At 53.2% G+C, this 26700-nt stretch overlaps 3 protein-coding genes across 3 annotated transcripts; 2 read left to right on the plus strand and 1 right to left on the minus strand.

Moving 5' to 3' along the window:
- On the plus strand, nt 1-26461 carry Prp4k (Pre-mRNA processing factor 4 kinase). Its single transcript, XM_037228899.1, has 15 exons — nt 1-168; nt 563-753; nt 1532-1934; nt 2103-2188; nt 2500-2619; nt 3322-3549; nt 4078-4099; nt 4133-4323; nt 15645-15761; nt 16083-16236; nt 16636-16785; nt 17435-17656; nt 23856-23987; nt 24412-24507; nt 26308-26461. The coding sequence occupies exons 1-15, from the start codon at nt 112-114 to the stop codon at nt 26413-26415; spliced, it is 2277 nt and encodes a 758-aa protein (XP_037084794.1). The 5' UTR covers nt 1-111; the 3' UTR covers nt 26416-26461.
- LOC119106179 (tubulin beta-4B chain-like) lies at nt 7441-8973 on the plus strand. The gene has a single exon (XM_037229787.1). The coding sequence runs from the start codon at nt 7539-7541 to the stop codon at nt 8880-8882; it is 1344 nt and encodes a 447-aa protein (XP_037085682.1). The 5' UTR covers nt 7441-7538; the 3' UTR covers nt 8883-8973.
- LOC119106181 (replication termination factor 2) lies at nt 18723-20094 on the minus strand. The gene has a single exon (XM_037229789.1). It carries the CDS (start codon nt 19856-19858, stop codon nt 18992-18994), a length of 867 nt encoding a protein of 288 aa, XP_037085684.1. The 5' UTR covers nt 19859-20094; the 3' UTR covers nt 18723-18991.
- Nucleotides 26462-26700: the final 239 nt, after the last annotated feature.

Raw genomic sequence — 26700 nt, forward strand, 5'->3', positions numbered from 1 at the left:
CCGCCGCCGCCGCCGCCGCCGCCGCCACCCGTGCGGCTGGTGGATGTGGACGACTCGTCCGGCGACGAGTCTGGCCCAGTCCAGGCGCCAGCCATCAGCAACGATGCGAGCATGGATGTGCCGGCGCTGGAGGACACACTCGACCTGGATGACCTCATGCACCAGAAGGTAAGGCCGCTCGGAGGGGGTGGGCGTCAGCTACGTAGCTCCCTGATGTCGAACCGGTTCCCGTGGACACACCGTGGTATGCTGGTGGATGTGTGGGTCATGTACAGTGATCAGTCTGCACATTCAGGTAATCCTTGTCAGCCCTCTGCTAATGAACACTTTGCAAAGGCCTGGCATTTGACTTTCACTTTAGTACAAAATCTGGGACATTTGACCACTAAATCGCCTATGTTGCATTACTCTCAAGTGGAATTTGGATGCTTTATTATTTCTACCACAGTCGGCCAACGACCCGTGCCTTTCGTGTGGCCCTGCCTCCACGTGCGCCGCGTGTCGTGTCGCGTGTCGTGTGCAGGATGCGTCTCACGGCCCTCCTGCCTGCCGGCGCCGCCAGGCCCTGCTGCAGGCGCGGCTGGACGAGGTGTTCACCGAGGTGCGCGAGGAGCTGGCGCAGAAGGCGCCGCCGCCGCCGCCACCGGCGCCGCCCGAGATCATCAGCCTCGACTCGCTGCCGGCCGAGGCGGAGGTGATCGAGTTGAGCGACGACGAGCCGCGTGCCGAGCTGGCCGGCCGTCACCAGCGCAGGCGAGTGCTGGCGGGTGGCCGACGCCCGCCCACGTTGTGTCTACGGTCCGGGACCGCGCCGCCGCCGCCGCCGCCGCCGCCGGCCAGCTGCCTGAAACTTTGCTGTGTCCCGTGCCGGGCGCGGCCCGCTGTCAGTGGTCGGGAGAGGGAAGCTGTCAGGGTACCGGAACTATTTAGGGGGTGCACATCGGCCTGCTACATGTATGCTGTGCATCATGCATAAACGGTCTGGGTATCAGTAATTTGTTCGCACTGCTGGTATAATGCGTTCAAAATGATGCCATGAAATCGCCTTCATGATGTTTATGTAGAACTGTTGGGATCACATAAGTCGTGAAGTGCATTTGAAAGACATAAATTAGACAGTAGTGATAGCCTTTGTGTTAGATAAAACAGGCCTTACTGATAGCTCTTTCATTAGATAAGACAGTGCTGATAGCCTCTATCGCAGAATGACCAGAAGAGCGAAGAGATAGGTGGCTTGATATTTCGGGTACACGCCTTTATTAATGCGGATGTCAGTAGTAAGTCCCAAATTTTTATCATAAATATATATTTGCCTTATCTATAGAACTGTTTGGAATCAATCATGTGTTTTTTACCGATGTAATGGCGTGATATGTGTACTCATTCTTAAGCGTAACGACCTCACGCTTGCTGTCCGAAGTGGCGCCGGCTATGCGTTTCCTTGCTCTATCCTTGTGCCTGTACATATATAATCAGAGCACGTACACAATACGATCCCCCGGTGACTATTGCTGGTGTCGTCCTGTTCCAGGTCCGGCGAGCAGGATGGCCGCCAGGGCCGGTCGTCCCGCTCCCGTCGTGACGAGTCCCGCTCGCACCGGGAAGGGTCTCGCTCTCACCGGGACGAGTCCCGTTCTCACCGCGATGAGTCACGCTCTCACCGAGACGAGTCCCGTTCTCGCCGGGACGAGCTCCGTTCTCACCGAGACGAGTCCCGCCCTCACCGTGAGGGGTCTCGCTCCCGTCGGGACGGGTCCCGCTCTCACCGGGACGAGTCCCGTTCTCACCGTGACGGGTCCCGCCCTCAGCGTGACGAGAGCCGCCCTCAGCGGGACGAGCCGCGCTCTCAGCGGGACGAGCCGCGCTCTCAGCGGGACGAGCCGCGCTCGCACCGCGAAGGCTCGCATCCGGGCCGCGAGGAGCGGCGCCACTCCACCGAGGCGCGGCCCGGCTGGCGGGAGGAGCGCGAGCGGCCGCGGCGAGCCAGTCGCGAGGCTGAGCGGCGCGCGCCGCCGCCGCCGCGCGGCCGACAGCTGGAGCGGCGCGGTGGCGGCGGTGGCGGCGGTCGGCCTGAGAGCAGGGAGCGGCGCGAGCGGCGCCAGAGCCGTGACCGACTGCTGCAGCGACGCGAGAAGAGGCGGCTCGAGGAGGACGGCCGCCGCCCGCCTGCCGGCGACAGGGACAGGCGGTACGACTTCGGCGCTGTCTGATGCCGCCGTCAGTCGGATGTTCTCCTGTTGGGCTGGCACCTTCTTTGTCATTGCAGTCAGCGCGCCATAAAGTCCTAGTAAACACTTAAAGGGCCCTGTCGCTTGATGCGCTCCTGTACTGTGCTGGCAGCGTCTCACATGCGCGCTCGACGCCTGGCCCATGCTGGCAGCCGCCTTGGCAGTGTTGTGTGCCGCGCCGGCCGGGCGGCCAGAGCCGCGAGCCGTGCGGTGGACCAGTCTCGGTATCAGTGATGTTATCTGTCCCTGACGCTGCCGTGCGCTGCCGCAGGAGGTCCCGCTCGCCACGGGACCGGGACCGGCGCCGCCGCCGCGATGACGACGAGGACAAGTTCAAGGGCAGTCTGTCGGAGGGCCTGGCTGGACAGAAGGAGGAGGAGGACAGTGATGAGTAAGTGTCAGTCCAGCGCACGCTGACGCTGCTACCGGTCCGCCGCGCCAGCCGCAGTTAGAATATTCTTCTGGGCCAGACATCATTGTGTTGCTTCCTGTGGAGAGTGTTATCATATGGCAGTGTCACATCGTCAGACGGCTGGTAAAATATTTTGGAAGCCACGGACGTCTTCCACGTCGTTCATATGCGCTCACTGGCTGTAAGTATACCACATAACGTGCAGAGAGCTGTTATGTATTCAGTCATTGACATATTTTGTGGAGGTGAACAAGGCATACATTTGCAAATGCTGCTACTCTGGATCATTAACCGACAAATGCTCAAGTCACATCACGCCATTTTCGGAGCGCCCATTTGTCACGTCTTCACTTGGCACACACTAGAGTGGAGCCGCGTGCCCCGTGGCCCGATTGGGACCACAGCTGCCTGTCGTGCGCCACGCCAGCTGTCGCCGCGGCCAACTGCAGTGCCCAGGAGTGGACCACGTGCTGTTCCGCACCCGCCGGCCGCCTCGCACCGCCCCGCGCCGCCTCGCCTCGCCTCGCCTCGCTCGCCTCGCCCGCCTCGCCCGCCCCGCCCGCCCCGCCCCGCCCCGCCCCGCCCGCCCGCCTCGCCTCCCTGCCTCGCTCGCCTCGCCTCGCCTCGCCTTGCCCCGCCGCCCGCCCCGCCCGCCCCGCCGCTGACGTCTTTTTGCGGCAGGCTGCTGGACCTGGAGGTGGACGAGGAGGAGGACGAGGAGGCGCTGATCGAGCGGCGTCGCCAGGAGCGTGAGCGGCTGCTGCGCAAGCTGGGCCACGCCACCGAGGACTCAGCCACCTCGTGGTCGCAGCCGGGCAGCCCGCCAGAGCTGCGCGTCCTGGAGAGCATGGAGACGTCACCGCAGAGCGGCGCGGCGGCCGCCAGCGGGCCCGAGACAGAGGCAAACGGGTGAGCACCGGCCGCTTCCCGGAAGGCGGGCGAGGACTGGAAGGGGGCGGAGGAAGCTGGGGCGGACCGGGTAGGAAGGAGAGACTTCGGAGGACTGTGCAGCAAAGGAAACTGAGAGGATTGGGCAGCGAAGGAGACTGGGAGGACGGGAGACGGGTAAAGACTGGACAAGGACAGAGCAGACGGGAGGCTGGGACTGGGACTGGGCAGGGGCGGAGGGATAGGAGACGGAGGCTGAGCAGGAGCGGAAGGACCAACATTTGTCCGTTTGACGTAGACGTAGGCTCCAATGTTCAATGTGCGCAGTCGACCACAGGCAATTACGTTCGATTGCGGGTGTCATATGAGGGGTGGAAATAGTCTGCTTCGTGGTAATGTCTAGCACAGGAACGACAACTGGAATTAGCCCCTAGCCCTAAGCTGTCGAAGTTTGTGAGGTGCGGCCGGGCGTCGCTGGCTGCCCGCAGCAGTGACCCGCGGGACGCCGCCGCCGCCGCCGCCCGGCACTGATCACCGCTCGTCCGGCAGCGCGGAGGCGCCGGCCCGCGAGCGGCAGCCGAGCGAGTCGGAGCGGACGCGCGCCGAGGCGCTGGCGCGCCGCAAGAGCCGCGACGCGCCGACCAGCGCCACCGACATCTTTGCCGAGGACTTCGCCAGCCCCAGCCTGGGTGACCAGCAGGTGACCCACTTCACGGACAACCCGCACCTGCGTGACAACTGGGACGACGCCGAGGGCTACTACCGCGTCCGCATCGGCGAACTGCTCGACGCCAGGTGGGTCTGGCCGCGCCAGCCAACGACGTAGCGGCTGCGTGGTCATCTTCGTGACGGCCTTCGTGAACTCACACTGTTGTGAATCTGTTGACAAAAAAACACCCGCCGTTGACGTATTTGAGGACCTAGCATTTTCTCATTTGATTCATTTTGTCGTGAATAGAGATCATAAAAGAGCAATTAATGCAAAATAGATGGAACATTTTGGCCAAGTTATGGTGATTGGATGCAATGAATGACATGAACATGCAATGCACGGATTCTCGAAGGTAGGAATTGTAAACCTGGCGAACCAGACATTGATGGAACTGTTGAAGGCGTCGACGTGCGCAGCACCGAGCGGCGACGCTCGTCGCCGGGGGTCGGCAAACAGCCCGCCGGCTCGTCGCCTGCGGGCCGCTCCCATAGCCATACCCGTAGTTACGGAAAGATCGCCTAGAAAGCTATCAAACTATGCATAATGACATGTAAATCCGTTGTGATACTGCGAAGGATATATTACGAAACATGAGTGACGTCATCACATTTTACACACATCAACAGTTTGTTGTCCTGATTTTGAGTGAAAGTGAAGCGAAAAGCTGGGGTGTTTGCAGAATTTTGCAATGGCGGGAGCACAACTCTTCATTTCGTTCAGTTTCGCTCACTTGTTAACTTCGTGATCATGTATGATTTACGAAAATGTGAACGTATCGCGATATCCCTTGTGATTTGCGGAAAGCGTTTGCTTTGTGATCTCTAATGTGCCTCGCGGAAGCGTGTTCGCCCTGTGATCTGCAGTGCGATCCCGGACAGATACTCGCGCTTTGTATCACCAAGGTGAACTGCGAAACCGTTAATGGTGAATGCAGTTGATGCTGTTTGTAAAGTTGATCAGATGATCGCTGTCGACACTGGTACACGTTTTTTGATGCGTATAAAGTCATAGGGAACCATTTTGTAGTTAGCACACCGGCAAGTGTTGTCTCTGTTGTGATAAGCCATCTAGGAACGCGGCAATGGCCCGAAAATAGGAAAACAAATCGTAGTTTCCGTAAAACCCTCCGGAGTTGAAATGTAACAATAAAAGCCCAAAAGCTATCAAAAAACTAATCCAATTATAACCCTTGGTTTTTGCGAAAATCCGGGGTGTTTGTGTAGTAGACCGAAAGCAGGCGTATAAGTACGAAAAGCATGCGTCATTATGCTGCGTTTCGGGGGCTCAGACAACGTTATTGAGTGGACAAAAGCACCCGGTTGATATCGAGACTAGAAATCCATGCCACGCCACTCCTATCGAGATAAAAGGTGTTAAAAACATGCAAAGGACGATTTTATTAAATTATAATTGGGTTCCAGAACCAGAACAGCCGGAGATCTGATCCGCAATCCAATGCAATACGCATTGCATTAGTGGTTTTCAAATGCAAGCGCGATCTAAACAAAACAAAACAAAAAAATGTGCAGATTGTAGGCCTGCAGATTTATGCCCATCTCTGGCAAACAGTGGTATTGTATAGGAACTCCAGATATGCGTGACATGAGAAGAAGATACAGTTCCCGGCACAGACCCTGGCGTGGCACGAGGTGAACGCCAAACCTCGGGCGCCATTTCTGAGGCCGTAGAAGAGCGGTAACGGTCATCGTCGCCAAATTTGGTGTCCCGGGTTGTGTTGGTCAAATGAGCTATGACGGCCGCACAGGCAGTTGTTATAGGAAAGTGACCTTTCAAAAGTCCACCTAGACCGGAGGCATTTGACAGCCTTGTTTAACGTTTTACCGCCCAAAGGTCGTTTTAGTGCGGACTTCGATTCAGAATACGATGTTGTGCTTATATGGTCTGAGGGGCACCGTTCTTTACTCTGAGACATTGCAATCTCATGGTATGGTATGCCGATGCCAAATGCCGATAGTGTAGTGATTAACGCACCTGTGTTAACCACTGCACGTCAGAGAGAAAAGAGGTACGGGGTTCGGTTCCTCCGTGGTGCCCGCCCTTCCCGCCAGGGTGAGCGACAGGCGACGCCACAAAGCTTCTGCAGCGGAGTGCATCGCTCAGTCCCAGTGACGACTCCATCCTACCATGCATTAAGGTTGTCCTGTCCTGGGTGGCACCGGTTGACCTCAAGCGGTCAACTAGGTATTGCTGGATTTATTATACACCAGGCCATGGCATGTTTTGTTCGCAGCTCTACTTCATGCTGGGGCCAAAGGGTGAGGGTTGTCTTTTATGTCTACGATTCTGCTTACCTAGGCTTACGTTTTCGCTACTTTGTCTACGCGCCGGCAAGCATGCCAAGTCTATAAACAATTCCGCTCGCTTCGGACGTAAGATGCGCCTTAATGAACGTGAGTAAATGCATTTTTTATGCGAGTTTGGAAGGCGCTGCTATTTCAAAAGGTAACATGACACTTGGGACGCTGTGATGAGGGAGACAGTGTGCCTGGACTACTCAAAGTACAAATCTAATGTAAAAATATGCATGTCGCAAAGTTATCACTTCTGTACCGAAGCGAAGTGCAATGTTTTGACTCGCGTGCTGTTTGTGCGCAGCCGCGGGACAAACACGGTTACGGTTTCTGTAAACATCATACTTGTCGACTTTTTTCGTATTGAAAAACAGTGACCTTGCCAGTCATCTTGTGAACCTTACCAATCAGAGGCTATTCGCGCTGCTTGCGGTTATATCCATTCAGGCAAAAACAAAAACACAACTTGGCTTGTGTTTGCGTCTTGCTGTGGGGTTTATATTATCTAAATAAGCTTATTAATTTATTTCATCAAACGTAAGTTTATTGAATGTTGGTACGTACTTTTTTATTTTTCATGACAATATGTGCTTGGAATAAGTCAACTTAAAAACAATGAGAAACACAACAATAAATGTTCCTCGGGTGATCCATTTTGTTACTGCGTTACTTTGGGCATTATTGGCAAAACAATCTCAAACTTGCCCAACGTTGTGATACCAGACATGTTTCGTGATGTACATTTCGTCTGGGGCATTAAACCCCATTCATTAATTCATTCAGCCATACTGCTTTTTATCTGAAACATTCTTCGAAGAAATGCGCGAGGTTTAGCGCGTGGCTAACAATGCGATGACAGAAAAATCACTGTATTTTTGTATGCGGGGCAATAATTCGGGATTTGGGACGTTGGAAACCATTATTTTTGTCGTTGTCTCTTTGTGTCTTTGTCTTTTGTGGTCTAACGGTGAACAAAATCAGGAAAAATGAGGGAAATTGTCCATATTCAGGCAGGGCAGTGTGGCAACCAAATTGGAGCAAAGTTCTGGGAGGTTATCTCCGACGAGCATGGCGTCGACCCCACAGGGACGTATCATGGCGACTCCGACCTGCAGCTCGAACGCATCAATGTCTACTACAACGAGGCCAGCGGGGGCAAGTATGTACCAAGGGCGATATTGGTTGATCTCGAGCCTGGAACCATGGACTCGGTGCGTGCTGGCCCATTTGGACAGATTTTCCGACCAGATAATTTCGTCTTCGGACAAAGCGGTGCCGGAAACAATTGGGCAAAAGGTCACTACACAGAGGGCGCAGAGCTAGTGGATTCAGTCCTGGACGTTGTAAGGAAAGAAGCGGAGAGCTGCGACTGCTTGCAGGGCTTCCAGATGACGCATTCTCTTGGCGGCGGCACCGGCTCCGGAATGGGAACACTGCTCATTTCCAAGATACGAGAGGAGTATCCCGACCGCATTATGAATACCTTCAGCATTGTGCCTTCTCCTAAAGTATCTGATACCGTTGTTGAGCCGTACAACGCTACGCTGTCCGTGCACCAGTTGGTAGAGAATACGGATGAGACATTCTGCATCGACAATGAAGCCCTGTATGATATATGCTTCCGCACTCTGAAGTTGACGACTCCAACGTACGGCGACCTCAACCATCTGGTGTCTGCAACCATGTCTGGCGTGACCACCTGCCTACGATTCCCTGGCCAGCTGAACGCCGACCTCAGGAAGCTGGCCGTCAACATGGTGCCCTTCCCCCGTCTTCATTTCTTCATGCCCGGCTTCGCGCCTCTGACGTCCCGCGGAAGCCAGCAGTACCGGGCTCTCACCGTGCCCGAGCTCACCCAGCAGATGTTCGACGCCAAGAACATGATGGCCGCCTGCGACCCGCGCCACGGGCGATACCTCACCGTGGCCGCGATCTTCAGAGGCAGGATGTCCATGAAGGAGGTGGACGAGCAGATGCTTAATATCCAAAACAAAAACAGCAGCTACTTCGTCGAATGGATTCCCAACAACGTTAAGACGGCTGTATGTGACATTCCGCCCCGTGGCCTCAAGATGTCTGCCACGTTCATCGGCAACAGCACCGCCATCCAGGAGCTGTTCAAGCGCGTCTCGGAGCAGTTCACTGCCATGTTCCGGCGCAAGGCCTTCCTCCACTGGTACACGGGCGAGGGCATGGATGAGATGGAGTTCACGGAAGCGGAGAGCAACATGAATGACCTGGTGTCCGAGTACCAGCAGTACCAGGACGCCACTGCGGAGGAGGAAGGGGAGTTTGACGAGGAAGAGGAGGAGGAGGGTGCGGAACAGTAGAAACGGTCTTCGGATTGTCTTGTTGTCCTGTCGAAACAGTTATTACCAGCGTATCGTCTAAATTCAATATACCCCGTTCCAAAAAATTAAATGCACACTTTTGATCGGAATTATCGCAACGCATTGACGAGCTGGTCATAAGGTCGAGTTATTGTAAGATACTCTTGAAAGAGGGCTGTCATTTACCGAAGAAAGGGAAGACTCCCTTCCCCATATGTGGGAATAATTAAGCATTTACCTTGAGATGTCGCATGGAAATAAACTACCATGCACGATGAGAAAATATGGCTGCTGCTCTTCCTATCCCCCAAAGGTACCATCTCCAGGGATAAAGTGACTTCAGAAAATTAGGAAAAATAACCCTCACGGACGCTGACTTGTAGACTGTGGGGTGGGATAGCATGAAAAGTTTGTGTTTATGAAAAGTTACAATGCTCTGGGTTTTGTGGAAGGGTTCGAAGGGAGATTATTCAGAAATTCTGATCCCAGAAAGATACTTGGCGATAAATCAGTGAAGAAAAACAAGAAAGCATACAGCATTAACGCGGCTGAAATTAAGTCAATATGCCTCGGTGGAATTCGGCCCGGACATAAGACCTAACTGGCTATAACCTGCAGATATAGTGGGGGAAGTTTATCGTGTATATGTTAGAAACTGGAATAACGTATCTTTTACCATGAAATTACCCCTACTCTCACGTGTGGATATTATGTGGGTGGGTTTAGAAATGGTGGTAGGCTGGTACTGCGATTGCACAGCATTACACAGCATTGCAATTAAAAGACCAATGCGGGGTATAGATAGTGGCAACATTCGAAAGCTCGTGGCTACGCGAGTTTTGCCATATATGGTTATAGCCGCTTACGTAGCCTCGGATGCGATCCATACCACTATGAGCTGCTTAATGTTTTTGTCGGTATGTTTTCGGACCGCGTTTGACGATTGGTTGAGTGGGGCATTGGCCATGATTCCAGACACAAGCGCTGCATTATAATTAACAGTTGGGAGATGACTGAAAATGTTGTTGGCATTGCAGACTGGATTGATACCGGACATACGCGCGAGTGCGTCGAACGCGATGTGGCATCTGGATCTACCCTTGTTTCAACGTATTAGTAGTGCCTGACTCTGGCGTGCCGTGGCTCTTTGATGCCTCAAAGGCTACCTAGCAATATTGCAATGTGCCGTCTGTTTTCAGTCCGCGCATAGCCTAAACCATCGTTCTTTGTTGAAAAGTTTTCCTTGTCCATCCCAGATTTTCATGCACCGTCGCAGCGCCTGTGCTGTCACGAATGTTCTCAACGTCATTGGCTGTAAGTTACTGTTGACGTGTTTATCGTTGCGCCATGGTCGTGCCTGCACCACGGGCCTTCTCGGGGCGCTGGATTGTGTCCAGCATTCATGGTGGTCAGAACATCGAGACATATACTTTATCTTCAGCTTTCGGCGCCGTAGTTCATTATGCATGCGTGGCGACAGCGACTCACTCAGCGTCACTCATGACGTCACTCAGCAGACATTCGGAGTTTGACAGCTCGCACAGTAGGTAGTCGCCAACCAACAGCTCAACGCTCAGCAGTTCACGTCAGGAGTTTAAACAAACGCACGCGGTACAGGCCGTGTTGTGTTCTTCTGTCGGGATGCTGACGTCAGAGGTGCATGGTCATAGTCCATCTGGGCAGCAGGGGTTTCTCAAGGCCACAAACACAGGGTGCGGAGGTGAGACGGACCAGGGGCTGGTTTTTGCTGGTCGACGTTGGCACGCCGGCATTGCGCTCCGAGCGGCGGATGGAGCAGGACCCGGCGTCGGCGTCCATCGTCTGCGCCTGCCGGCCGCCCTCTCGCCATGTGCCGACCCCTGCTGCTGCTCCTGGCCCTGAGCGCGGCGCCGACCGCCGCCGCCGCCGCCGCCGCCGCCGCCGCCGCCGACGCCACGGAGCCGGCGCTGCGCGACGCGCTCGACTCGGTCCTCTCGGCGCGGCTGCCCGAGCTGGCGACGGCCGTGGCTGACCGGCTGCGCGCCGAGTTAGGCCCGGCACTGGCCGAGGCGGCCGAGCCGGGCCGGGCGCTGCGCCGCCTCTGCCAGACGTTCGACGACGAGCGGCCGCCGGCGCGCGACTGCTCGGGCGTGCGACCGCAGCTGGTCGGCAGAACAGCCCGCTTCCCGCTGCGCCTGCCGGCCGTCGAGCGCGACACGCCGGCCGTCTGCAGTATCGACTCCGACGGTGCCTGGACCGTGCTGCTGCAGCGACGCGTCGACGCCGGCGGCCGGCTCGACTTCAACCGCACCTGGGCCGAGTACGCCGCCGGCTTCGGCGACGTGCAGCCGGACGGCGAGTTCTGGTGGGGTCTGGACAACATGCACGCGCTCACTCGCGACCTCGAGGTGGAGTTCATGTTCGAGACGCGCCGTACGTACGCCGCGGCCAGCCGCGTCACGCGCTTCGGCTACTTCCGGGTGGAGGGTCCGACCGATCAGTATCGGTTGGTGTACCTGCCGCCATCGGGCGGTATCACCAGCGGCCGGGACCAAGCTGAGTTCGCCGCCTGGGACCGGGCCGCAGACAGTCTGCAGGACGCTGAGCTGGCGGCCGCTTGTGGTGGCGGTTGGTGGCCGCACATGTACGGCTCCGACTTCCTGACAGCCAGCACCATGGCCGGTGGTGAGGCGGCGCAGGACTTGCCGCAGTGGTGCGAACTGTCGGAGAACGTCGTCTATGCGTACGGCATGCCGACCGACATCGGGGCACTGCACACTGTTCAGATGGTCGCCAGGCCGCGGCTGCAGAAGCCCGTCAGTATGTTGGAGTCGGTGACGGCGGTGCTGTGTCAGTAGCGCCGCGGCCTGGCCCGGCGGCTCTCGGCAACAGCCTTGTGTCAATAAACGTCGCAGCGTGGTCCAGCTGTGCTACAGTGAAAACCGAAGTGTGCTCTGGTCTCTCCAGCCGCAGTTTTCGGTGGAGGCCGCGGGTCTGCGGCATACCCAAAAGTAGACTTTTCGAACAGATGTCGTTGGCGGCAAGCATGCCAGTCTCTAATAAAAGGGTCAAATGGAAGTACTTGGCGGCATAGATGCACCTCTTTATTCTGATTAATTGCGAAACATAGTTGTGGCAGCGTAACAAAGCAACTTCTGCAAACTTCGCTTATGTTAACCAGTGACAGACGATCAGATGCGTCAGAACACTGCAAAGGCCTGTCAAGGGAGTCGTGCTTTATCTGGCGGGGACGATGTAATGCAAGTTGCCTTGTTTCGCTAATGGTCAAGCAGTGAAATGCTTCGAGGTATTTGTTTGCCCCGAATCTCGTGGAAAGCCCTGTACGACATCCTCAGAGACAAACCGTGCAAGTGTATGTCTTCTGTTAGAGGCATGTAAGCCTCTTTAAACGGTGGAGTGCGAGAAGTTATAGAGGGAGATGGGTTTCTTAACTTGGGAAAAATAAACTGCGGCATTCCGCCCACAGTGCGGCCGCGTTCCAAAATGTGGTGACCTGTGACGTAACTGTTCAAGGAGATATGGGCCGGTTCGATACGGTTATGTCATGGCAGACATGGTACGTTACAATTCTAAAACTGTTCTGCCAAATTTTCGACAAAGCTGTAACGTGATAGCTGTTAAAAGACTTAATTGTTTGCCGAAAAATAATTGATGAGTCAAGTAAAGTTTTGCAGTAAAATGTTGCGGCATAATTTCCTCATTCACTTTTTACTGGTCTTCAGAGTTTCCGCTTTACACCGTAACGATTTGACGAAGCATTGACCTCAGCTCTGGCTGGTGGGATGTCAGCAGTACCATGCACTGGCGCTTCGTCGTGGAGGCGTTGCAATTCGTAGTTGCCCTTCCGAATGCATAGCGAAGGTCGTAATATTTCACGTATGAAAACCCGCCTTTTCAATGGGATTTTGCCGCTCTTTTGTTAAATTGTGAGCAAAGTCATTAGGTGCACCGAATTCGTTTCCTGGATTTAGACTGCAATTGGCTCTGTGAAAACAGCTTCCAGTCCTGATTACTTCACAACAGGGAGAAAGGGTGATTTTACAAACCAGCTCTTCAACGCTAACATATGCTGAACAATGGGAATGTCACATTCGCAGTCGGCTCACTACGACATTAATTGCCGTATGACGATGGACCGCAGAACGATACTACTTTCGGACAACAGCCACACCCGTGGTCAGTGAAAGGATAACTTGCTATGATAACCAGCAACGCTCTTGGGGAAGGACAGGTAAGAATAAGTACGTTTTGATTGGTACGGCATTCGACGGCTTCCTACGTAATTAAGTAAACAGCAATTTGCCCGCAAGTCCAACACGTAAGCAATTATAGCGCCATTCGTCCGGCTTCATATGTAGTTCTCTTGGCGACTCATTAATCCCTAACCACTTCGGGTGCCAGTAGTGTAGTGGTTAGCGCGTCTGCGTTGGCTCCTGCGCGTCTGCGTCGGCTGCTGCGCGTCTGGGAAACCAGAGGTACGGGGTTCGATTCCCCGCGGTGCCCGCCCTTCCTGCCAGGGTGAGAGGCAGGCGACGCCATATAGCCTCAGCAGCTGAGTGCGTCGTAAAGCCCCAATCACACACACACACACACACACACACACACACACACACACACACACACACCACACACACAACACACACACACACCACACACACACACACACCACACACACACACACACACACCACACACACACACACACACACACACACACACACACACACACACACACACCACACACACACACACACACACACACACACACACACACACACACACACACACACACACACACACACAACAACACACACACACACACACACACACACACACACACACACACACACACACACACACACACACACACACACACACACACACACACACACACACACACACACACACCACACACACACACACACACACACACACACACACACACACCACACACACACACACACACACACACACACACACACACACCACACACACACACACACACACACCACACACACACACACACACACACACACACACACACCACACCACACACACACACACCACACACACACACACCACACACACACACACACACACCACACACACACACCACACACACACACACACACACACACACAACACACACACACACACACACACACCACACACACACACACACACACCACACACACACACACCACACACACACCACACACACACACACACACACACACACCACACACACACACACACACACACACACACACACACACACACACCACACACACCACACACACACACACACACACCACACACACACACACACACACACACACACACACACACACACACACACACACACACACACACACACACACACACACACACACACACACACACACACACACACACACACACACACACACACACACACACACACACCACACACCCACACACACACACACACACACCACACACAACACACACACACACACACACCACACACACACACACACACATCACACACACACACACACACACCACAACACACACACACACACACACACACACACACACACACACACACACACACACACACACACACACACCACAACACACACACACACACACACACACACACACACACACACACACACACACCACACACACACACACACACACACACACACACACACACACACACACACACACACACACACACACACACACACACACACACACACACACACCACACACCACACACACACACACACACACACACACACTAACCGCTTCCATGATCCTTGGGCGCATTTTACAGTGTGTGCGTGGCCACGCACTGTTCACGTGAAATGGCTGATGCATACCAGCAAGGAGCGGTGCCCAATGACTTTCCATCTCATGTTGTCACAATGAGCACATTTTAGTTGTAAGTTAGCGTTGTGCTCTGCCCCGGTCCGATCCGTCCCCGCAGTTCCAAGTACACGGGCTGCTGTTCCCTCTGACTCGGTGCGCTGCTGTGCCCTCTGACTCGGTGTGGCGCTCTCCTTTCTGACGTACTGAACCACTGCGCATTTGTTACTGTGGAAATATATGTAAGTGTGCAACGATCGCAGATGAGGGCTTGTGCAGTCGTTGGCGCTACATAAAAGGGGCGTGGTGATGTGTGTCACGTTCTCTTTTTTAAAGGAGAGGGGGCGGTGCAGCCACCTCTCCTTCCGGAAAAGTTTTGGTGAAGTGTCGTATGGATTTACATAGAAGGAAACGATGCAGCAAACTGCCTTTCCCTTCTATAGGATAATCACTACTGTTGATGTGGTTCGGAAAATTGTCCCGAGATATTCTGTTTTCAGTAGAGTTGATAGATATACAGGAATAGCTTGTCAGCGTCACTGTCACCCTGACTCGCAATATATGCGACATTCATGTGCAGAATTGCACTCTACGGATATTGGCCATTCATTTTCTTGTAAACTGTGTACGCACGTTTGCAGCACTCTATGATATTACTGCCTCCTGTGGATTTTTATGTCTACTCTCACACCTTCTGGCAGCGGTTTCCCAGCGTGCCACTCGGGCACGGTATGATCTGGTGATGCGCCGCACGTGGACCTCAGGCTCGAGCCGACGGTCACCGTCCGTCGAGGGTGCCGACAGTGTAGTGGCAACGCGTCTGCGTCTGGTGAGAAGCGGGCGATGCCATATAGCCTAAGCAGCTGAGCGCGTTACAAAGCCCCATCGACACGCTGTCTGTCGACAGGTACGCCGTGTACGGCTACACCGGCCAGGGCGTCTTCTCCAACGTGGTGCGGGCCAGGGACCAGGCGCGCGGCAACCAGGAGGTGGCCGTCAAGATCATCAGGAACAACGAGATCATGTGAGTGGCTGATCAGGCGGCATTTCTGCCCCGGTCCACGGCCGGCGTGTGGAGTTGAAAGCACGCCCCGAAGTTGACGAAATGGCGGCTTTTGTCATTCGACTTCCTGCTGGTCCGTGCGCTTGCCTTGTATCTCGTATTGACGGCCAGACCGGGCTGCACGGCTGTTTTTGTTCTGCTGTGGCGTTCGCACTGTCTCTTGAGCAGTTGGGACGTCAGCACATGTGACAGCTCATTGCAGCAGTCAAATCTGCGCGATCCTTGCTATTTGAAGCCGCACGTTCCGCGGTGCCTGACCCTGGGCATGCGTGCGTTCCTCAGGCATAAAACCGGCCTGAAGGAGCTGGAGACGCTGAAGAAGCTGAACGACGCCGACGCCGACGACCGCTACCACTGCCTGCGGCTGTTCCGCCACTTCTTCCACAAGTCTCACCTGTGCATGGTGTTCGAGCCGCTGTCCATGAACCTGCGGGAGGTGAGCTCAGCGGCGCTGCCGCCCCCCCCCCCTTCTCTGCCCCCTCCCCTCCCTTGTCCTTTGGCGTTCGCCTGTCTCGCCGTGGCTGATTTTGGTTCTACCGTGCGTTCTTACTGCTCCATTTGGCGTTCCGCGGCGTTCAGCGCTTTCCCATCGTGTTTTTCGATTGTGTTCATGAAGTGCATTGAACGTTCTGTTGAGGTCACTGCCCGAGTTCTACAACGCCTTGCCGAGGCTGATAGTTGTATTTTCGATGTTAAGCTATGCGTAAGCGACCGCCTGGAGAGGCAGGAGATATTTGTGCCTCGGGTCAGCTATGTTCACACTAGCCTTGCGGTTGGGTCCATCTGGTCTCCATACCAACAAGTTACTTTTAAAATCCCTCGCCCCCTACCGCAGATTCTGAAGAAATACGGCAAGCAGAATGGCAAGGAGATCGGCCTGCACATGAAGGCGGTGCGTTCCTACACGCAGCAGATGTTCCTGGCGCTGCGCCTGCTCAGAAAGTGTAGCATCCTGCACGCCGACATCAAACCCGACAACATCCTGGTATGGGGTCTGTAGTGGAACCGGACTAGCCGCAAGTGGCGTTATGACACGCCGTGCTGATCATCCTTGCCCTGCTTGCTAATGGACACAGTCACGATTGTGCAGTTGGCAGTGAGCGGCTAAAAACGGAAACCACCTGTTCGCCTCGTTGTCATGGGAGAAGACGATGTGATCTGTAAATCAATTTATTGTTCGTGGGCACTTCAATACACAAGCATTGAACCTTCTGATTGTAGTCTGCGACGCTTCTGATCTGTTTGATTTGCATGTCCCGAACACACGACCGTGTCTTCTTCGCCACGTGTTGAATATTATTAGATCGCTACCTTGTTTCTTCTGAAAGACTGGATCGGATGCGACCTATTTGGGCACAGGTATCCCCTCCCCACGGTTACGTTGTTACCCACATGTAGTTCTCTATCTTGTACTTGTCCCACGAAGTGACCTTGTCTCCTCGTGATGGCGAAACCCGTCTCAAGTGTCGTTGCCACTGACGTGAGCCGTAGTCTGGCCAGCTGCGAAGTGCAGCCGGGCCATGTTGTAGCAGTGATTGCCAGCGGCGGGAAGCTGCTCCCGCCGCGCCGTCCGCCGCCATGCCGCCTCATCTCCGGCCGTGCTTATGTGACGCCACCGCTGCCGCCGCCGCCAGGTCAACGAGAACAAGCTGGTGCTGAAGCTGTGCGACTTCGGCTCGGCCAGCAACGTCGCCGACAACGAGGTGACGCCTTACCTGGTGTCGCGCTTTTACCGCGGGCCCGAGATCATCCTGGGTCTGCGCTACGATTTCGGCGTCGACACCTGGTCCACGGCCTGCACGCTGTACGAGCTCTACACGGGCCGCATCATGTTCGCCGGCAAGACCAACAACCAGGTGAGGGGGCGCGCGCGGCGCCGGTGGGCGGCGCAGGACGGAGGGGCCGCGTCACAGGGGGCAGCGAGCGGCGTGGACTGAACCGGTCTGGAGCCGACGCGTCGCGTGCGCCGCGTTGTTCGGGTGTTTGGTGTGTGGTCCGCTGCTATGACGTGCGGGAAGTGTACCCAGAAGTGCTCGTAAAGACTCCTTGTCCTTAACAGTCACGGGAGCTGACTAATGGAGCAGTAATTGTGGTGCCCTGAAACCCAAAGCAAGAACAGCTAATAGTCGTCGGACTCGTTTTGAAGCCACCGTTTCGTGAAAGACTGTCTTATGTTACTTGTGGGTGGTCACTGGGGCATTCCATGCAGCATAAAGGAAACATTTTTGTAGGTGTTATAATTGGGCACCTGTGCAGCAGGACATTTGTGTGCAGCCCTGTTGCTTACTGTTGCTTGAGGCTTACTGCAGCATGAGGTAATGCAGCATGAGGCTTACTGTTGCTTGTTTTCTTTCAAGCCAATCCAAATGTGTGGTATTGAAGACATGTATAATGTTGTACCTCAACATGTGCATAGCGCGCCTTCCAATTTCCTGGTACCACTGATTAGTTTTCAACAACCACTATCAGCTTTCCTATGCCTGGCAGGGTGAACAAGTTCCAGTATTGTATGCAATTTGGTTAACAAGTTCCAATATTGTATGCAATGCTGGTCCCTGGTCATTGCTTAATTGCTTTGGTCACCACCACTTAGCTAAGCATGATAATCCAGCATCTGCAAAATGTAAATGGGGCTCTTGGGAACATTTAGAAGCTTTTGTCAATTATGGCAGAATAATATGCTTGCGTGCATGATTATCCGCAGCTGGCTTATTCATCTCATCAACAATATTCCGATCACCAAGCATTGGATCTTTCGCGACATGATCATGTGCTGTGTTCAAACCATTCGGGAACATGTTAGTGGTGTATCAGTTAGTTTCAGTTCGTTTTCATATGATGGCCGCAAGTTTCTGTGATGCAAAGTGTCAATGACTACCTTTTTTCTTGACATTTATTTTCTTTCTCATAAGCAACCATCACTTCCAGTAACACAAATCATATATTCACCATGTATTACAAAATCTTACACCATGTCAGTATCATTAACCTGGAATGACTTATAATATTCACATGCAGAGGTCATGATTTCCATCAAGATACTTTTCCTGCTTAAGGGACCAGGCTGCAGATTCTAAGCAGGCTGTAGATTACTAGCAGATCAGCCTGATGATAACATATTATCTTTTGTTTCAAAAATGTGCTATTACCTTGAAGCTGCATGTACAAAAAGCATGAACACTGCATTTTCATCAGTTAAAAAGAGGGTTGTATGTCACCCAGTGGGCTGTCTCTCTTGTCTTGGCTGACTTATGACTGGTAAAGAGGGACTTGTACACCTCAGTCTTTTGGCTGTCCTTTGCTACACTGTAGGTGGCTGCAGCCTTTGCAAATGCTGGATCCAACAGCTTGCCATTGTTTGGCATGTTGATAGATGGCCCAGCAGAAACCTTGGCCTGTTTCTCCATATCTGTTTTCTTCTTCTTGGCCTCAAGCCCGTTGTTCACAGCAACAGTCTCATCTGCCACCTTCCGTTTTTCCTTCTTGAGTACTTTCAGTTGGGCTCTGCGTGCCTCCATTTTTGTTCTCATCTGGTCAAGGTCATTATCCTCTGGGTTCAGAACAATGATATCTTCTTCACTGAAGGGAGTGTTGCACTTGTGACATGTTTCTGATTTTACCATTCTTACTGCTCTTTCTGAGAAGACACAGCCACAGGACCACAAGAACACAAATTTGTACTTGCCATTCATCTCTAGACCAACCACAGGACAGACGAACTCAGCTGCTTCAGTATCAAGGTACATGTCACCTTTAGATGGTTGCATAGATCCTGCTGAATTTTTAGTCAGGTTCAGTACCTTAACATCCTTCAATCCCTTGATGTGTTCAGCTGAAGCAGGTTTGCTATCCTTGTCCAAAAGCACCTCCAGTACTGAAGACTTGCTGTAGATATTTCCGAGCTCACATGCTACTATTGGCTTTTCTAGCCTACTTTGGCTGATACTGCAGTGACGCCACTTAAATTTCCTCACAGAATCCTTATCTTTTTGCTCCCCTTTCTTCTTCGTCCTCACCAGCTCGTCCCTCCTTGGAATTGTTCCACCATCACATCCCATGGTGGCTTGCGGCGCTGCCCTAGGCTAAATGGTGGTCCAGAAAACTTCAACTTTGTCACAAGCTCCGAACCTGGCGCAAAAATTTCTGCAGTTCACTGCTTGCTTTGCAATTGACACGTTACGTGCCGATGCGCGGAGCACACAGATAACGGGCCACACATTAACGAGACAAAGTGGCAAGCGCGCCCCTACAACGATGCCCGGTCGCGCAACTGCGCAGTTTGGGAATCGTAGGAGATATTGGCGCAACACTGCGGCTTACTGCTATGCGCCGTTAAAGCGCTGCCATCGGCTCTTTCAGCCGAAACCCCTTCGGGTTGAGACGTATTAATCGTCCTGATTAAAGGGGTTTTCCACATTTGAAGATATTGAAGCAAGCGTCATACATTATGGAATAAGCTCACTGAGAAATTTTTATATGTTTGGAGTTGTAAAAGACTGTTGTATGCGGTATTTATCTGTCAAGTGAGTATGCCCCTCATTGCGCCATTGTGTGACTGCGTCATCGCACCTTGCACAGCATTGATTGCGAGCAAATTGACGACCGTAATATCTGGAAGTTTTGCGCACGAAGTACATATGTAAACGAATTGACAGTCGTGCTTTTATTGGCGTCGATCACCACATGACCAGTGAGGTGGCAGGATTTCAATGACGCCATAATGACGTTGTGGATGTCTTGTGTGACCTTGATAGCGTTTGCTACACAAAAACGTCTGCACATTTTCGCGGGTGTGTAGCTCAGAAATTAGAAAGTTTAGGCCTTAAGAAGGGCAAGGCTGTGTTCTGTACCCAATGGTCTTCAAAACGGCTATTTCGGGTTAAAACCTCACATAAATGTGGAGCGCGCTCTTCAAGCCAGTCCGCAAATGTTTAATTATTTGCAAATGGTAACACCTCAGTTGGGATAAAGAACAGTTTACGACAATATACGACAGCTTTTAAAAGTACGGGGTGGCCCATAGAAGAGTTTGTAAAACCGCATGTTTTCCCCAACATTGTAAGTCATCAGTGATCTCTTACTAAGATTTACAAGATGCTTTTTATGAATGTCACCCCATTCGAAGCTTTTCACAAAAAGGCAGTTTTTATTCACTTGAAATGGTGAGTCATGCTTTTGCACGGAAGTAGGCTCCACGTACGAAATATCAAAACATTTTTTTTTTTACTTTGACGTTGACTACGCAAGATCAGGTGGCTGAAATCCGGGGAGTAATCAGGTTGTTGGGCGAGTTTAGGTAAACTTTTTCGGCTGAGTCCCCCAAGCGGTTTTAGACAGTGACTCCCACGATTCGTGTTTCAGTATTTTGTGATGAGCATTTTGTGCGTGGATGCGTCGTGGCTTGATGTATTGGCTACATGTATTGACATGGTGTTTTGTCATGTAATCGGCAACGACCCTGCTTAAAGGTCAAGTGAAAACGGAGAGTGGAATCGACTTTGGAAGGGGGGGGGGGGGTACTACGGCATTATGGCCGTGCCGAGCATTTCGTTGCCAAATTCTGTCGTTGACTTGGGATGTCATGATCGAATGGGGAGGGTCAGGGCTCATGTAATAAGCGCCGCGCAGCGTGGATCTGAGCCCAGATGTTCGTCCTGTCAAACGGTTTGGTCTAAACCTCAAGGAAGTTGTTTCTCTACAAATCTGGGCATAATTTGCATACACACATGAGCATAATGTTACGTTATCCTTAATACACTTTTTTTTGTTGATGATGGTGATGATTTGGGGTTTTGGGGCGTATCGACTGCTGTAGGTCATGCAGCGTCCATTTCCTTGGTACGCTGCGGTTACGATACATCAGCCCTGGCCCCTCCACGCGTAACGTAATTGAGAACGGTTCCTGATGGCCGCACTAGCTTTCAGTGAGGCAACGGTTATGTACCTTATTCATGCTGAAGGCCGCTCGTCCCAGCGTCCGCTCTATCCTTTCATTTTTTTTTTGCATTCATTTTGGTTGGACCGCGCTCATTAACACGTGATGACATACACAAATCTTGGAAGTGTACGTTATTGTAATCCTGTTACATGCGCCGACTGCCAAACTTAAGCGTGGAATGGCGTACCACCATGTTCAACGCCTTTTATTACACGTTTCGAGTATTCCCGGGTCTGTCTTTGAAGTGGCTACGTGCACGAAGATCGTGTTTAAGCTATATATGCTCCCGTAAGTGCATATCTACCTTATTTCTGAGCATTTGCGTTTGATAGATGGGCCTGCATATGCTTCCCTTTTGAGGCAAATGTGTAGAGATTCGCGAGTACACTAGCGAGATGCTCCAGAAGTTTTTTTTTCTCCTTTGCCTCGCAACAGTTCTGGAAAGTTTCGGCCGTAACACGGACCCGGCTGGAGACGCATACCAACTGGTGTCTCCATTACGGCAGTGCGTTCGTCCAGGCACGTAGACAGAGGGGGGGGGGGGCATGGGGACCAGTGCTCCGTCACCCCGGAGCCAAGAGACGTACATTGGATGTCGGGGAATTGGATGTCAAGGAAAAAAAGCAATCTTATACAAATACGAAGGTGTTACGACAAAATGGGTCATCACTTTTAAAGAAAGCTCTGGCACACAGCCTGCGTGATTTCGTAGCGTTGCGTCCGCGCACAAAGCTCAATTTATTCTAGGCAATTGGGACTGTCGTTTGAGAAACAACTTAAATACAATTGTTTTTTTTTGTAGGAGAGTAGGAATCAAATAGCTTTCTGGGAAGACCAAGTCTTGGTAATGATCCACGTGATATGTTTGCTTATTCCGGGTTATAAATGACCTGTGGCGTTGACTAATATCCAATCATTGTTGCCCTCGTTTCCGCACAGGAAGGCGTACAGCAAGGCGCCACGGCTTCGAATGTGACATCGCTTACTAACCCGCGCCTGACGGGCGGCGGGCGGGCCTCAGAGGTTTGAGAGCTTCATGAATTATGCCCATTATGAGCATCATGTACGAAGTATGTGCGCTGCCATTATTTACAAAGTATATGTATAAGTTTATGTAATACTGCGTGGTGTGCTTAGCTGGCGAGATTACTGGTTCGGACATGTATACAGACGTTTGAACAGTTTGACCTGACTTGACATGCTGCAGGGCACTCCAGTCATTCTCTCATCAGTTGATGGTGTATGACGTGGTGTGTCAAGGGCCACGCGACACCGTTTTTTATTGGCATGGCACACAGTTCTGAAGACAGAATTTGTTTATATTCTTACGATACCGTGCCATTGCATGACTCTTAAAAGGTTATTCTGCTGATGTCCAGTGACGGTTCTATGATGCTGTTTTACGCAAGCCATTCTATATCGCTCCTTCTTGGCTCCAGCATGCTCAATTTTCGAGGTAGCGTGGGGGGGGGGGGGAGGGCTGTGATGGGCCCTCGTCCGGTGAAGGTAAGATTGTCTATCTGGTGATAACTGATGCTCTGTGGTATTCAAGGTGAAAAGTGATCTTTAGCCGTTTGCCGATGTTCCCAGCACTGCTCCCGTCTTTTGTTTAGTACTGTGCACGGTTACTAGTTCTCGTACCTTCGTGTGTTTTCCGTCTTTCGGTTTGAATGGCACACCGGGGAGTCTTTCTGGAATGTTTCCTGAGACGGAAACCCTTCACGTGATGCCCACCGGAGGTGGCATTGATGAGTGTCAGATACAAGCAGACACAGAGTACAGAGTCGGCATCGGTGTCATCTAGCTCGAGGTGTCTGAGTGGCTGGAAGGCACTGAGTGCACGGTGCACGCGGTGAAGGGGTCACAGCGGGTCGGATGAGCTGGCTGACGTGTTGAGCTGGTGACGTCCGGCCGACGGATCGCCGCGGGTCGGACGAGACGCGCCGTCTGTCGGTGGGGCCCGGGTGTCCGCTGCTTCTGGCCGTGGTCCCTCACCTGCCACGCCAGGCCGCCCCGCCGGCCGTGACGCTGACTGCGGGCGGCGCTCTCCGCCCCGACGCCCGGCACGCCGGCCGGGCCGCCGCGCGCCTGCGTGACGCTCCGGCTCCTCACCACAGATGCTGAAGTTCTTTATGGACCTGAAGGGGAAGATCCCGAACAAGATCGTGAGGAAGGGCCAGTTTAGGGAGCAGCACTTTGACGCCAACTGTAACTTCCTCTGTCAGGAGGTGGACAAGATCACCGAGCGGGTCAGTGGGAACCTGTGGCTGTGGATATGGCCCAGCGTCATCAGATGAAACCACGAACTCATATGCCATGAAATCGTTCTGTCTGATTTACATTCTATATTCTATATTCCGATAATGATCGGTTGCGAGTCGCTTGCGAATTAAAATCAGACGGAATATTGGATCGTTCCTGACCCGTACACGTATACGGTGTAGTTTAAAAGTGTGGGGCTGTATTTCGTTTGTTTAAAGTAGGCCTGAAAATGAGTTAACGATGCCATAAGCCATGTTTTCCATGCTCAGAGATACGTGTTGCGGGTGGTTTCAGAGCTAGTTAGTTTCGGGTGTCTGGATATGTCGGACTGTGATGTTCGCTACACGGCATAGTTACGGGTATGTAGATACGTTGGTGTGCGACCGAAACCACACTTCGTCTGTGCTGCAGGAGAAGACGATAGTCATGTCTTCTATTCCTCCAACCAGAGATCTGCTTCAAGAGCTGGTCGGTGTACAAAACCTATCTGCCGACCATCTGAAGAAGGTAGGTCACTCGCGAAGGGGGCGGGGGGCGTGCGGTGCTGTGCCTGCTGCGCGACCTGTCGTGATGCAGCCAGAGGTCGGTCATGAGATGTCGCTGGCGTGCACTAGCAGGGAGGGCTTTCTTGCTTCTGGAGATGGCCGGTGGCCAGGCAGTGGCAGCTCTAGGGCTGCCACTTCATTGAGCTGTGTGTGCTCTAAACCCAGGCGGCTTACTTCATTCATGTTATAGTGCGTAGGTGGACTAACCGCATCGCGTTTCGGCTGGGAAATAGTAGCCGCGTTATCGCCCCAGCGACACGGAGGGATGAAGCGAGAAATAGCGATAGCCTGAGCCTTGGGTTCCGAGGCAGCGTACGCAATAGAACTTGAGGTTTGAAACGATGAAGATCACAGAAGAAAAAAAAACACAAGGGATTCGTTTCCTCACACCTGTGCGGTGCCGTTAGCGCCGTATGGTTTGAATGACGTTGAAAATGGTGACTTCGTTTTTATCACCATAAGTACCAATATCATCAAATATAAATACGATTCCTGGAAACTTCCACACAAAAACGCTTCATCTGCTTTGTCAGATGTAGAAACGACCTGCCTGTACGTGACGTATCCGCGCTTGGGGTACGCCAAACATCTCTGCGTGCTGATGGATCGAGGAGGCAGTTGCGGAGGCCGGCAGGACGTAGTAAATGAGAATACTATTTTGCTGGAAGAATGCTCCTGGTGGATGGGAAGATCATGCTGCACCCGCCGCAAAGCTAAGGAGGGATGTTTGCAGCGACGCAAGGGATCTTAATGCGAAAGCGAGCGGACATGCGCGGGCGTGCATACAGGGTTCAGAAGCCAAAGGAGGGATGCCACCACGCGTTATCGGCCCGTACTGCGTGGGAATTGGCCACCCCCGGCCAGATCACGCTACAGTAGTGTAAAGCTGGACGCGTGCTGCTCATATATCCGGCCGTCACGCGCCCCGTCTGAGGGGAGAGCCGCCAGAACCAGTCTCAAAAAAGGAAGGAGTTTTACGGTTTTAACGGGACTTGGAACAGGGTTTAGCAGTTTCACGGAATGCTTCCGGTGGAGTAAGTGTTCGGACCGCCGTCCTCCTCTGGTGTTTTAGTGCCCACACCACGTCTGGGCTCGTTGATTCTTCAGCCGTCGTCAGATGTTGCGAGGTCCTTTCACGTGTCAGTGGCCGGTCGGTCGATTAATGCTACGCACAATAGCCGCAACGGCTGCGCTCGCGGGCCATTGGCTGACGTGCGACACTAGACGTTGCGGCCGAATAAGGTTGAATCTCTGCCCGGCAAAATTGTCCTGCAATCAGCAACATTTAACGGAAATTAACTGCAGAACGATTTTCAGCCTGCTGCGTTTAGCCAAGTTGTGTGCGTTTCTGCTATCCTCAAAGGTAAAGCAGTTAATGACTGGGATATTCTGTGAACGTGTCCTGAATTATTTAAATGTGTAAGAAATTGTAATATTGGCCGGCAGAATTGTGGCTATGAGCAGGAAAAAGCGATTGGAACTTGCTGAGTGATCTAACATTGGGCCAGAAAAAGAAACTGGAGGATTGAGACACCTTTCAGCACATTATAAGTCACCCCTCGCGGTTGGCCCTGAGAACCGCTTAGCCTGTCAGCGGGGAGCAGATTTGGGTCGGCCTGGTCTGGGCCGCGGGCGGCGCGGCACCTGGAGGCCTCGGCGGCTCCGGCGGCTCCAGCGGCTCCGGCGGCTCCGGTGGCCCCGGTGGCGGGCCGCTGGCACCGGCTGCAGTTGCCGGCGCGGTAACCGGCCGGGACTGTTGCAGGTGCACCAGCTGCGCGAGCTGCTGGAGCGGGCGCTGATGATGGACTCCAGCAAGCGGATCTCGCCGTCGGAGGCTCTCCGGCACGCCTTTGTGCAGGAGAGCTTCTAGCCTGGCCGTCTCTCGGCCTTGTGTGTGTGTGGGTCGGGGGGGGGGGGAGGGGCGTCGACTGATGCGTGCCGCTCGCTGCGCTGTGTGGCCCACTGACCGAAGTCCGCCCTCTCTCTGCGCGCAGGTGCCGGACGCGTCGTCTGAGCGACGTGCGGTTGTAGAGTGGTGCGAAGGTATACAATGGTACACAGACACACGGACACACACCGCCGCTTGCTGCTGTGGGACTGCTGTGTGTTTCGCCTGTATTAGTAAAGATGCGGGCGTGATGTCCCAAATTTTGAG

Source organism: Pollicipes pollicipes, unplaced genomic scaffold, assembly GCF_011947565.3.
Source record: "Pollicipes pollicipes isolate AB1234 unplaced genomic scaffold, Ppol_2.1 Scaffold_6138;HRSCAF=7277_pilon_pilon_pilon, whole genome shotgun sequence".
NCBI lineage: Eukaryota > Metazoa > Arthropoda > Thecostraca > Pollicipedomorpha > Pollicipedidae > Pollicipes > Pollicipes pollicipes.

Coding starts and splice junctions, on each gene's coding strand:
- Prp4k (XM_037228899.1), top strand. CDS start 112: ATGGATGTGCCGGCGCTGGAGGACACACTCGACCTGGATGACCTCATG. Junction 2,189..2,499: donor GCCGGCGACAGGGACAGGCG/GTACGACTTCGG, acceptor GCGCTGCCGCAG/GAGGTCCCGCTCGCCACGGG. Junction 16,786..17,434: donor TCAAACCCGACAACATCCTG/GTATGGGGTCTG, acceptor CGCCGCCGCCAG/GTCAACGAGAACAAGCTGGT.
- LOC119106179 (XM_037229787.1), top strand. CDS start 7,539: ATGAGGGAAATTGTCCATATTCAGGCAGGGCAGTGTGGCAACCAAATT.
- LOC119106181 (XM_037229789.1), bottom strand. CDS start 19,858: ATGGGATGTGATGGTGGAACAATTCCAAGGAGGGACGAGCTGGTGAGG.